General features: G+C 39.8%; 1 protein-coding gene across 4 annotated transcripts in view; it reads left to right on the top strand.

Moving 5' to 3' along the window:
• The first annotated feature begins 1,394 nt into the window (after positions 1–1,394).
• The window catches only part of MTPN (myotrophin), a 133,400-nt gene continuing 120,680 nt past the window's right edge, over positions 1,395–14,114 (top strand). For 3 of the 4 annotated variants that reach the window (XM_060414889.1, XM_060414891.1, XM_004008091.4), the window contains exon 1: positions 1,395–1,759. In XM_060414889.1, the coding sequence (XP_060270872.1) occupies positions 1,688–1,759 (72 nt within the window). In that variant the 5' untranslated portion in view covers positions 1,395–1,687. Of the gene's footprint in view, positions 1,760–1,888; positions 2,079–14,114 lie in introns of those variants that run through there. The other variant, XM_060414890.1, reaches the window with a different exon arrangement.

Here is a 14,114-nt window from a genome sequence, read left to right as displayed (position 1 = left end):
ATATAATTGTTGCAATAAGAGTTTTTATTGTCTCTCTCTGTGTTGGTATGTGCACACCTGGATCATTAGGGTTGAAGCACAATTCACCTAGTGGCTGTGCCCCAGGTTATTAGAGTCAGTCTCTAGGAAAAGTGGAACCGGTTTTGCTAGAACAGTCCTGAAGCATCAAAGCAAAAAACAAAAATTCTTAAAACAATTTTTTTAAAAAAATACAAATTACAGCGGTCATCAAACTAAGGCATCAAACTAAGGTCTTAAGTCTCTGGACAGCATTTGCCGGTTAGGGAGATGAGTCAATTTTCCCTCCACAGAACATTATGTGTAGTATTTACACAGCATTCACTTCGTTGTCTTGAGTATGGAAGAGTTCCTTGAGGGCAGGAATTGTTTTATGCCACCCTTTTTTTTTTTAATCTCCTTGGAAGAAAAGTTACGACCAACCAAGACAGCTTATTAAAAAGCAGAGGCATTAATTTGCCAACAAAGGTCCATCTAGTCAAAGTTATGGTTTTTCAGTACTCATGAATGGATCTGAGAGTTGTACTATAAAGAAAGCTGAGCGCAGAAGAATCCATGCTTTTGAACTGCGGTGTTGGAGAAGACTCTTGAGAGTCCCTTGGACTGCAAGGAGATCCAACCAGTCCATCGCAAAGGAAATCAGTCCTCAATATTCATTGGAAGGACTGATGCTGAAGCTGAAACTCCAATACTTTGGCCACGTGATGCGAAGAACTGACTCATTTGAAAAAACCCTGATGCTGGGAAAGATTGAAGGCAGGAGGAGAAGAGGACGACAGAGGATGAGATGGCTGGAGGGCATCACCGACTCAATGGACATGAGTTTGAATAAGCTCTGGGAGTTGGAGATGGACAGGGAGGCCTGGCGTGCTGCAGTCCATGGAGTCGCAGAGTCCGACGCGACTGAGCAACTGAACTGAAGCTTTTTTTTTTTTTTTTTAAAGCATATTCTCCGTGCCTAGCGGAGCCTGACATGTAGTAGGAGCCCAAGGATGTTCGATAGTGGAGGAAGGAAAGGAAAGAGCAAGGAAGGGAAGGAAGGAGGGAAGGAGGGGAAAGAAAAGGGAAGGAATTCAATTTCTACCAAACACTTAGAAGGTGAGCAGGGTGCGCTCCAACATTATAAGTTGTTACTTTAAGTTTTTCCCATTCACGCTGCTCAGTTCCTCCACTAGCGCTCTGGCCCTTCTCGACCTCCAACCCAGTTGTCTGGTCTCCCAGACATGCCCACTACTCCCCGACCCGCGTTCGCCCGGCGGCTCAGTCACTGCGTCTGCGCACGCGGAGCGCACCGCCGCGCGCCTTCAGGGCGGGGTCCCGAGCAGGGCGTTCCGCCGCGGGGAAGAGGAAGAGGAAGTTGGGGGACGGTCCTAGCCGGGAGTGAACCGGAAGTGCAAGCGCTCCTGCTGCTTCTCGGCCAGGCGGAACCTGCTCTGCTGGGCCCGGTGGCCGCAAAAAAAAAAAAAAAACAAAACCCCAACTTCTTTCTCCCGCCCTAACGGTCGCCGCGGCCAACTGCCTTGCCCTCCTGGCCGCCTACCCCGCCTTCTCTTCTGTGCGGCTACCGCGCGGCCCTGTGTCCCTCTCGCCCGGCGGGATCCGCTTGCCGCTGCCACCGCCTCCTCGTCTTGCTGTCCGGCCAGCCGGCCCGCCCCGCCCCGCTGCAGTGATGTGCGACAAGGAGTTCATGTGGGCCCTGAAAAACGGAGACCTGGATGAGGTGAAAGACTATGTGGCCAAGGTAAGTGGGGGGAATGAGTGGAGTCGGCGAGAGCACGGAGGTGGGATGGAGAGGAGGCCGAGGAAGCGGGGGCGACCTCCTGGATGGAGGTGGCGCGGAGAGAGTGGGAGGCCGGGAGCGTTTAAAGCCGAAAACTGGGTCCACAGGAAACGGTCGCGTTCTGGGTCCGATAACTGCCGTGATGACACAGGGTCTTGCCTTCCTGGCTTCTCGGGGGAGGGGAGAGTGGGTGACCAGCTCTTCTAGAGTCGCTTAAGAGCACTGAGGACTTGAGTTCGGCCCTGTTCGACGCCAGCATTACTTCCAGTCTTTGGATGAGGTAATTCTCCATCTTGGACCTGCCCACTAATGAACGAAGTAACTTAAGTGATTAGAACCAGAGTAACGTTTTCTGTTTAAATTTGGGTCTGTTATGAATTTAAAGTATTCCTTGACCGTGAAAGAAAAAAAGGAGTACCGAAAATAGCAGTAGTTAAAATTCTGAAACTTGGTGTCACTTCACTGTGAACTCTTAACTTTGGGTGTGGCCTCTTTTCCTCTCCCCCGCTGCAACGAATAACTTAATTTGCTTCCAGTGGTCAAGTTGTCAGTTAGCATCTGGGAGTGTTTATGATACTTGAGCAGTTTTCAAACCAGCGGGTTAACTTCAGTGATTACATCTTTCTCCTAGATTCCATCAGAAGTGCTTACATGTGTAATAAAAAGTAATGTAGTTTAGTCACAGTACATTTAGAGGGAAAATCATGATGAAGAAAGCTAATCTCAAACCTAAACCCAAATGTGAATCCATGTTGTGATGGAGTGGTAAACTTAAAATTCCAACGGCCTGCCTTTGGACCCTGAAATTACCCCTGGTGTAATTATGAGAGAACTTATATGTGATTCTAATATGGTGGTGATCTAAAAAGAAATCTTCCAAAATAAAATAGGACTTTATTACATAAATATGGAGCACATGTTGTTTCTGAAATGTGTAACTTTGTGATACAATCATGGAGGGCATCTTGCTCAACTTCTAAAAGCTTGAGAATCTGATCCAGCTTCTAGTTCTTCAAAGGCTGTGACCACAGGTATATGATGCTGTTTCTGCTTCACAGTGGACTCTTAGAAGCAAGTAAGCAAACGCAGAGTTTCTTAAAACTTACAGGATTGTGCAGGGCAAGCTACTGTTAGTTTTTACTCTGTTTAATACCATTACAATCTAGACTTTGCGCATGCAGATTATCTTCTTAGTCCTTTGAGGTGGATTTTTAGGATACTGTTCACTGCCTTCAGCTAGTGGGAGTCTGAAATCAGTCTTCTTGGATGTTTCAATGTAAGGTTAAAGGAAAGAAGTTACTTGGAACTTTTCATGGTATAATTCCAGTGGTGAGACACTGCATGCAGTACTCTGGAAGTGAGTGGCCTTGTTTTTCTGCTAATGGTGGCACCTAGTTTATTTTATATTCTTGAGATTTGAAAAGTTAAGGACTGAACTTGCAGCTTCAAAAATAACATGCTTTACGTAGTGTCTTCCTGTTACATTATCCTTGTGCATCTTGTGAAGTAAATCTTATTAGTCCCATTTTACAGATAAGATTTCTGAGATACAGGGTGCATAAGGGGGAAAAAAAATCTAGTTACAGAGATAACAAAGGAAGGCAGAACTAAACTGCTGACTCCCAGACTTAGACTCCTTCACTGCTCCATGCAGTCTCACAGTCTAAACTGCAATTGTGAAAATTTATGATACCAAGGTCTCTAGCAGGACATTTCCAAGGTCCACATCCAGGCAGATTATGCAGTTGTCAGTCACACAAAAACATTTGTGTAAAAATAAGTGCTAGTAACAATGGATTGATTTGTTTTCGGTTTTTAAGTTAGGTCATTCTATTCCGTTTAATTTTGATTTTTCCCTAATACAACCATACTGCCTATACTCATTAACAAAAAAGATGTGCTTAAGAGGGAAGGGTAGGCATCAAAAGAAAGGATTAAGAACTGGTTTATCCAAAAAAGTAATTCTTTGAACAGATCATGGAGCTTTTTCTTTTCTTAGAGTTTATCGAGTAAAAACTAAGAGACTGTTGAGTCTCTTAAAATATCTTTTGCTTTGTTAATGAAAAATGATAAAACAGCCAAAAACTAGCCCTCCATTTTTCACTGACTGAGCTCTCCTGTTGTGCCTTTTTATATTTCAAGTCCATGGTTTCTTCTGCCCAGCTTCCATCTTCCCTGCTTATTCATAGATTTACCTTTTTCATCTGGTGGGCAGTCATTATTATTTTCTAAGTTTATGTGATCTGCATTTATCTGAGTTGTGTACAAAGAAAGTACATAAAGAAACATGTTCTCCAGTTTTCCTTCTAAGGGGTGAGGATCTTTAAAATACTCTTCCTGAGTACACCTGTGAAGATCTCTCACATTGTTAATGTATAAGAATGGACCTGTAGGTGAAGCAGTTTAGTATTTTTCCTTAAAATTAATGTTTTAAAAAGCAATAATTGTACTTTTCTACTGACTTCTGTACAGAAGTCTGGAGTATGGATAGGCATAAATTGTTGGCTTGGGGTGAATTCTCGAATTCTGAAAAATAAATTCAAAGTTCCAAAACCATTGAAAATTATATGTTCCTAAATGAAAAAAGCAACATATAAAGAAAAACAGATTATTCCATGTTACATGCTTATCTGAATCATCATTAAAACAGTATCTGAAGCAGTTTGGTTTCTTGACTATGAGAAATTAAATATAAAGACTATATTAATTCTTCCATTTTTATTGGGTACCGTGCAGGCCCCCAACGCTTTGCTAATTTTGGCATGATAGTGATGCTCAGAAAACTTAGACATTAATGTTCAGCTGACCTCTGGAAAAAGCATTCATACTGATAAGGTAGCATGTAGATTAAAAGTAACATCTCACATGTAACAGTTTGTTCAATTGGAAAACAAGTGAAAGACACAAAGTAGGATATTCATCAGCAGTGGTAGTAGTATTCACCGTTTTCAATCTGTGTGATTCATCTGAATGCCTTTTTTTTGCCTTCCATTCCTGCCTTTATGTTAATTTCTCCCATTGGTGTTAACTCAGCCTTCATTTGCACTCCAGACTTAGTAAATAACTGCATTCAGATAAATCCTGAATGTTTCTATTTTTCTTGTCCACCTTCTAATGACTTCATGACCCACCCATTTGCCCAAACTAGAAATTGGGGAATTTCCCCAAATTTTTGAGTGGTATCAAGACTACCTTATTTCTTAGTTCCTTTCTCTTTAACATCATTACTTTAAATTAACTGCTACTTGACCACCTGGACTATATTTTCCTTGACTGTAGTTTCTCTCTCGTCCCTGGTTAGCTGGAACGTCTCAGCTGGAGGAATCTCTATGTGATAGGAATCTGAGCGTCTTTTTCAGCCATCCTCCTTCATTACTCTTATACTTTTGTGATTCCCCATTATTTATTTTTAAAAGGGCCAACTCCTCCTTGGTTTGGCATCCCAGATCATGAAGATCTGGCCTATGCTGGCCTTTTTTAACTCTCCTCTTTACACGTGCTCTGTTCCAGACCTCACCAAGCTGTTTCTTACTTGTATATTTTCTTCACCTGTGATCTTTCATCCTTCCTGACCAAGTCAGTTCACCGCAGTCCCTAAGTCCTACCTGGTGATCTATTTATCCTCTTAGCTTAACTATCACCTCCTCCAGAAAGGCATTTTGACTTCAAATGGAGTGCTGCTTCTACTGTTTCACTTACCAAATTGCTATGATTTTGTGTGTCTGTCTTTAATTAAAGGCTGTGAGCCTCTGGAGGATAGTTACATTATCCTTTTTCATCTTTGTATCTCCAGTATGGTGCCAAGGAATCTCACACGTTAAAAGCATATGTTCCAAATAAATCCTTTATATTCTTAAGTTCACTGTAGTTTTAATATCCTGCATTAGTTATGTAATAATAATTATTGACAAGATGACTTATTTTGGCAGGTACTGGAAAGTAAGATTTGGCAGGTACTGTAAGATTTTTACCTCAATTTTTATTTGCCTTTTACCACAGCATTTCAGTGTAGATAATTGCATTCCCATTTTAAAGATGAGGAAATTGAAGCTAAAGAGAAGTTAAGTAATTTGACAAGGTCACAAAATAAGTAGCATACCTGGGATTTAAACACAGAGCTGTCTTTACAGCCCATGTATTTTTCACCGGATCGATCTGTCATGAAATGGTTATCTGGCTTCTTAGCTCACAGTAACTTACTTAGCGTGAGCACCTTAGGAAGATGAGAAAGGGGCTTGCAAGAGGCAAGCACAAGTTACTTGATTGTGAATAAGGCAATGGCGTCCCACTCCAGTACTCTTGCCTGGAAAATCCCATGGACGGAGGAGCCTGGTGGGCTGTAGTCCATGGGGTCGCGAAGAGTCAGACACGACTGAGCGACTTCACTTTCATGCATTGGAGAAGGAAATGGCAACCCACTCCAGTGTTCTTGCCTGGAGAATCCCAGGGACGGGGGAGCCTGGTGGGCTGCCGTCTATGGCGTCGCACAGAGTCGGACACGACTGAAGCGACTTAGCAGCAGCAGCAAGGATATAGTAAAACGGCTATAGTTTTTTAAAATTTTAGCTGTTTCCTTTTAAAATTGTTACATTTGGAAATAATTAGCATGGAGACTTCTCTATAAACTTTAAGTCTTGTCAGGTGCTATCTTCTCAAAAGTGTTCCTAAAGAAACTGATAGCTTCTGGAAATGTGTGCGTGCACGTGCGCGTGTTCAGTTGTGTCCGACTTTGCTGCCCCGTAGACTGTAGCCCGCCAGGCTCCTCTATCCATGGAATTTTCCAGGCAAGAATACTGGAGTAGGTTGCCATTTCCTACTCCAGGGGATTTTCCTGACCAGGGATCTAACCTGCGTCTCTTGCATTTCCTGCATTGGCAGGCAGATTCTTTATTGCTGTGCTGCCTGTGAAGCCCTCATAGTCATACATAATTTTATCATTTGTATTAATAATTATCCTATAGAAAAAGTTAAGTTGTGTCTGTTTGCTTTAAGAAGAAACAAAAGTTGACTGAGGTATTGAGATTTCTATTCAGAATGGTTTAAACAAATGGCACTTTTTTCAAAAAGTATGTTCTTAAAACTTTATTTGAATGCTGTGAAGCCATGTGGAAGTGTAACTGTTTTTATTTATCGCACCAACCCATGAATGCAGTTGATTTGTTAACCCAATATTAGAGGTTTTAGAGATGAAGAAACAAAGCCAAAGGTTAAACAACTTGCCCAAGATCATAGAGCTCTTGATTGACAAAGCTGAGATTTTAAGTCAGTCTCTCTGACATCAGAGCTCTTATTACGTAAGCATAACATTGACTTTCATTTTTCAATGATGCTAGATAACTCAGGAATGATATATTATTGAGTATAATTAAGTATTAAAAATAATCACAGCAAGATGGTAATTATCCATTGAGACTACTTAGAGGTGAGCTTTGTGTTTAGTTTTGAGACTCCAGCTCTCAGGTGAACGCTTGTGAGTGGTATGGTAAGTAGTTACCTTAGACTCTCCAGCAGGTCTGATATATGTACTCTTGTTTACATGTGCTTCTGTTTCGCTTACTGTGAAACACTAGACATCAGGTCTCTAACTTCTTTTTCTCTGTGGTTTTCTTTCCCACTCCAGCCCCTTTCTACTTACACCTGCCTTTGACATTCTGATAGGTTGAAAAGCAACAATTGTTCATCTTGTGAGAGAAAAGGATCTCTTGAACCTGAGGAAAAATCTTTAGAAATTGCATGACTTATTGGGATCATGTTTCACTTTCCTAATAAAATAGGCAATTGAAAAGAGGTCCTGATTCAAACTATCTTGCATATATCAGTTTTACATAGTTTCCTCTTTTTTGTTTCTTTTTTAAATTACCAGTTTGTTTCTTATAAAAATTTGTCACCGTGTTTAGGCCCTTTCTGCAGTAGGGCTTGTGACCCAGTCAGAAAGCCAGTAGGTCAGCTTATGTAAAAAGGTGCCCTCAGTAGATACAGAATAGTTTAGATACTTTTCTGTGTGTCTCTTACTTTGAATTTAAAATGAGACGATCTTTTTTACATTGCAGGAGGAGTGTTTACTCATATGTACATCAGCTATTTGTCATGTTTTGCTTTGAGAATCTGAACATTATACAAAACTAGGGCAAACAAGTAAAAGTGTAATAAAGCTGATTTAAATTTTAAAATAACATACTTATTATTTAAAGGATAAAGCTGTATTGATAGAATCATCAGTTCAGTTGCTCAGTCATGTCTGACTCTTTGCGACCCCATGGATTGCAGCATGCCAGGCCTTCCTGTTAATAAAATACAACGAAGTACCCCTTGCCCGTTATCCCTACTGGAGTGTTTTTTTATTTAAAATAAAGATTTTATTAGGTTTTTTAAAGACAGAAAAGTATAAAAGACAACATTTGGTCTGTAATTCTTCTCTCTAGATAATTACTGTTAACTTTAACAAGTGAAATTAACTCAGGTACAGACTAGAAAATACAGCACCTGTGGCTCTCTGTGCCAGTACCTGTGAACAAAGTTAGCCATTCTTAACAGCTTCCTGTAAGTAATTCTAGAAAAACATTGGGAAACCCACTTACTCATCCATTTCCCCACTTTAAAAAATTTCTAGGCACACTTCTGCACTTTGCTTTTTTTTTAATTCCTTAATAATTTATCTTAGGTTCTACATTGCATTTAGTCATCCCTCCTTTTTAAGTGGTGCATATTATTCCATTTTATGGATATACCATAATTTAATGCTCCATAATGAACATCTTTTTTCTGGCTCATGTTATTGTGATTACCTTTATATGTATATATAGACATGTTTATATGTGTGTACACACCTTGACAGTTTCTGAGGCCATAGCTCTATGACCCTCCGAATGAGTTTTATCAACTTAGACGCAAGTCAGTAGCATGCGAGACTGACCATTCCCTAATGACATTGCATTTTTGCTATTTGAATAGGTGATTTGCATTTCTTTAATGAGGAAATGAAACATCAGAACTTTTAGCATTTGTATTCATTTCCTCAGATTTCTTGTTTATACCTTTCTTTCATTTTTCTAGTAGGTAATCAGTCTGGTTTTTTAAATTGATTTGTATGAGCCTTTTATAAATTAAGTTAGTTTTTATCATACGTTTTGCAAGTGTTTTTCCCGGTTTGTCTCTTGGCTTTATCTTTTGTTGTTGTTTTCAGTTCAGTCGCTCAGTCATGTCCAACTCTTTGCGAGCCCATGAATCACAGCACGCCACGCCTTCCTGTCCATCACCGACTCCCGGAGTTCACTCAAACTCATGTCCATCGAGTCGATGATGCCATCCAGCCGTCTCATCCTTTTGGAATAAAATTCTGGCTAGCTTATTAACCTGATCACTTTCAGTGAGGTAGTTAACTGCTTAGAGCTTGAATTTCCTGAATTGGAGAAAGTGGGGATAATGATACCTACTTAATATACGTAAACTGTATACTATTTTCCCTGGATTATAGTGAGTGCCGATAAATATTAACCATTGTTATTAATAACAACCCAACATTTGTTTAGAAGTGAGACTACTCAAAGATCATTTAATCTACCTTCCTCATTTTGTAAATGAGGAAAAATTAAGATATTAAAGGACTTGACTCAGATTATACTGCTGATTAGGATTAGGGCTTCAGTTCACTTTTTCTGTCCTGAACAGGTGCCTGTTTCACTGCATTGCACTGTTTTCTAATGAAGTGCTTTATATAGCTATTACCACTGTTATATTCTTTTTTTGTTCCACTCTATTTGCTTGGTAAATTTCTGCTTATTTTTAAAGTTTTTGTTTTGCATAACATTTCCTGTATTATTAATCTCTCTTTTAAGCCAGTGTAGTATGCTAATAATATGGAGCTTTCTTATTGTATTATGTTTTAATGTAGAGTTGCTTAAACTTAAGACTTATGGGCTTTTGGCTTGACTAACAAGTCATTGGATTTGAGTTTGAAAAACTGTGTGTGGCTTAAGAAACCCTTTCTCTGTGGAATATATCTCTTAAGTTTTGAATGTTCCAAGAGTTTTGTCTTAATGAATGGTTAAAAAAGCAAAGGTGCCAGGTATAGGAGTTTATCACTTATTATTATTTAAGTATTTGACTAATGCCTTTCAAACTGAGAACACAGAGACTCCTCAAAATATTTCTGCAAGTCTCGATTTAATTTACAGTGTTTGTAAAGAGGCGTTTGTTTTCCTGGGGGTGGACCTCGCAGCCTTTGAGCCCCTTCCTGTTTTTGAAGACTGCCCTGCTATGTATATGGCTTCCCTGGTGGCCCAGAGGGTAAAGCAGTCTGCCTGCAATGTGGGAGACCTGGGTTCGATCCCTGAGTCAGGAAGATCTCCTGGAGAAGGAAATGACAACCCACTCAAGTATTCTTGCCTGGAGAATTCCATGGACAGAGGAGTCTGGTGTAGACTATAGTCCATGGGGTCGCAGAGTCAGACACAACTGAGCGACTTCATTTTCTTTTCTGCTATTTATATATAGTATGAATCTTGGTGAAATGCAAGGCCTAGCTCCCACTGCACAAGCAGAAAAGGACAAATAAATTGCTTTCTTATTGCCCAAAGTTTAGGAAATGGGCCATAACCCAAATATGGCTAATTGGATGCTTTTATCTGGAGCCAATACTCAGGCACAGGAAAAGATGAAGTGTCTGCAATAAAGCATCCAGTTTCCAAAAGGAGAAGTAGTGTCTGTTGTGGTATCTTTTCTCTACCCAGGTGGTTCGTGTCACAAATTTTGATTTTGATTTTTTGCCTTTAAGCCTCCTCACTTGGTTCCTACCCATTTCCTGAGTGTGGTTCTTCAAATGTCTCAGCAATTCTGAGAGCTGCTTTTAATATCTGTACGTTTCTGTTCATCAGTGTAAATTGATTTCTGTTGCTTGCAGTTAAGAACCCTATATTAATTTTGCCTGCCTGTCTGCCCTGTTATGCTATATAGTTTTTGAAGTTAGAACTTATCTTTGTATTTCCAGTATTTATCACATTATCTCTTAACCCACCTGTAGCTTAGTTAAATTTGAAGTATCTCCAACAATTGACCCTTCCTTCGTTTTTTCCAAAGTTTTTTTTTAAACCATATTCCTCTTTAAAACATATGTTCTTAGTATAAATATTTCTTCATTTCCTCACTTAAACAAAGCTCAGTTTCAAACTACTCTATTCACCTTTTCCTTATTACTGTAATAGTTGTGAAAAACAATAGTAATGATAGCAGTTATATAGGTATAAAACTAACTTCCACTTATAACCTCTTATGACAGTCATTTTAGAATTTCAGTTAAGTATTTTCAAATTCTTAATTTCATTACAGCATTATTTACAATAGGCAAGATATGGAAGCAGTCTAAGCCATCCATCAGTAGAAGAATGAAGCATGTGCCATGTGTATATATGAGGGAATATTACTCAGCCGTAAAAAGAGAATGAAATAATGTCATTTGCAGCAACATGGATTGACCCAGAGATTATCATATTAAGTGAAGTAAGTCAGAGAAAGACAAATACTGTATAGTTGCACTTATATGTGGAATCTAAAAGCAAAATAAGTAATCAAAACATAACAAAACAGATGCATAGATAAGAGAACAAATAGTTGGTTCCCAGAGGGGAGGAGGGTGGGAGAGTTGAGTGAAATAGGAGATGAAGAGTTATACTCTTCCAGTTACAAAATAAATGTGTCACAGAGATGAAATGTACAGTGTAGTGACTATAGTTAATATGGTAATAACTTTCTGTGGTGACAGATGGTAACTATACTAATCATGGGGATCATTTTGGAATCTTTATAAGTGTGATATCACTATGTTGTGCACCTGGAACTAATGTAGTGTTGTATGTAGGTCATTTATGTTTCAGTTAAAAAATAAGATTACATACATGAAAAAAGCTTTTAGTAACAGCATTTGAAAATATTATTACCAAGAAAAACACTCAAATATATAAGTAAGTCCTAAATGTGTTTCCATTTTCAGTTCAGTTCAGTCGCTCAGTTGTATCCGACTCTTTGCGACCCCATGGACTGCAGCACACCAGGCCTCTCTGTCCGTCACCAACTCCTGGAGTTTACTCAAACTCATGTCCATTGACTCGGTGATGCCATCCAACCAACTCATCCTCTGCTGTCTCCTTCTCCTCCCACCTTCAATCTTTCCCAGCATCAGAGTCTTTTCAAATGAGTCAGTTCTTTGCATCAGGTGGCCAAAGGATTGGAGTTTCAGCTTCAGCATCAGTCCTTCCAATGAATATTCAGGACTGATCTCCTTTATGATGCACTGGTTGTATCTCCTTACAGTCCAAGGGACTCTCAAGAGTCTTCTCCAACACCACAGTTCAAAAGCATCAATTCTTTGGCGCTCAGCTTTCTTTATGGTCCAACTCTCACAACCATACATGACTACTGGAAAAACCATAGCCTTGATTACCCCAACCTTTGTTGGCAAAGTAATATCTCTGGTTTTTAATATGCTGTCTAAGTTGGTCATAACTGTTCTTCCAAGGAACAAGCATCTTTTAATTTCTTGACTGCAGTCACCATCTGCAGTGGTTTGGGAGCCCCCCAAAATAAAGTCTGTCACTGTTTCCACTGTTTCCCCATCTCTTTGCCATGAAGTGATGGGACCAGATGCCATGATCTTCGTTTTCTGAATGTTGAGTTTTAAGCCAACTTTTTCACTCTCCTCTTTCATTTTTATCGAGAAGCTCTTTAGTTCTTCTTCACTTTCTGCCATAAGGGTGGTTTCATCTGCTTATTGATATTTCTCCTGGCGATCTTGATTCCAGCTTGTGCTTCAGCCAGCCCAGTGTTTCTCATGATGTACTCTTCATATAAGTTAAGTAAGCAAGGTGACAATATACAGGCTTGACGTACTTCTTTCCCTATTTGGAACCAATCTGTTGTTCCATGTCCAGTTCTAACTATTGCTTCCTGACCTGCATACAGATTTCTCAAGAGGCAGGTCAGGTGGTCTGTATTCCCATCTCTTTCAGAATTTTCCACATTTTATTGTGATCCACACAGTCAAAGGCTTTGGCATAGTCAATAAAGCAGAAATCGATGTTTTTCTGGAACTCTCTTGCTTTTTCAATGATCCAGTTGATGTTGGCAGTTTGATCTCTGGTTCCTCTGCCTTTTCTAAAACCAGCTTGAATATCTGCAAATTCATGGTTCACGTATTGCTGAACCCTAGCTTAGAGAATTTTGAGCATTACTTTACTAACGTATGAGATGAGTATAATTATGTGGTAGTTTTGAGTATTCTTTGGCATTGCCTTTCTTTGGGATTGGAATGAAAACTGACCTTTTCCAGTCCTGTGGCCACTGCTGAGTTTTCCAAATTTGCTGGCATATTGAGTGCAGCACTTTCACAGCATCATCTTGTAGAATTTAAAATAGCTCCAGTGGAGTTCCATACCTGCACTAGCTTTGTTCATAGTGATGCTTCCTAAGGCCCACTTGACTTCACATTCCAGGATGTCTGTCTCTAGGTGAGTGAGCACACCATCATGATTATCTGGGTTGTGAAAATCTTTTTGTACAGTTCTTCTGTGTATTCTTGCCACCTCTTAATATCTTCTGCTTCTGTTAAGTCCATACCATTTCTGTCCTTTATCGAGCCCATCTTTACATGAAATGTTTCCTTGATATCTCTGATTTTCTTGAAGAGATCTCTAGTCTTTCCCATTCTTTCTTTTCCTCTATTTCCCTGCACTGATTACTGAGGAAGGATTTCTTATCTCTCCTTGCTGTTCTTTGGAGCTCTGCATTCAAATGGGTATATCTTTCCTTTTCTTCTTTGCTTTTCGCTTCCCTTCTTTTCACAACTATATGTAAGGCCTTCTGAGACAGCCTTGTTGGTTTTTTGCATTTCTTTTTCTTGGGGATGGTCTTGATCCCTGTCTCCTGTATAGTGTCACAAACCCCCGTCCATAGTTCATCACGCACTCTAGCTATCAGATCTAGTCCCTTAAATCTATTTCTCACTTCCAGTGTATAATCATAAGGGATTTGATTTAGGTCATACCTGAATGGTCTAGTGATATTCCCCACTCTTCAGTTTAAGTCTGAATTTGGCAATAAGGAGTTCGTGATCGGAGCCACAGTCAGCTCCCGGTCTTGTTTTTGCTGACTGTAAGAGCTTCTCCTTCTGCAAAGAATATAATCAGTCTGATTTCAGTGTTGACCATCTGGTGGTGTCCATTGTAGAGTATTCTCTTGTGTTGTTGAAAGAGGGTGTTTGCTGTGACCAGTACATTCTCTTGGCAAAACTCTATTAGCCTTTGCCCTGCATCATTTTGTACTCCAA

The sequence above is a fragment of the Ovis aries genome, chromosome 4 (assembly GCF_016772045.2).
Source record: "Ovis aries strain OAR_USU_Benz2616 breed Rambouillet chromosome 4, ARS-UI_Ramb_v3.0, whole genome shotgun sequence".
Lineage (NCBI taxonomy): Eukaryota > Metazoa > Chordata > Mammalia > Artiodactyla > Bovidae > Ovis > Ovis aries.
This window is presented reverse-complemented; position numbering and strand designations above follow the sequence as displayed.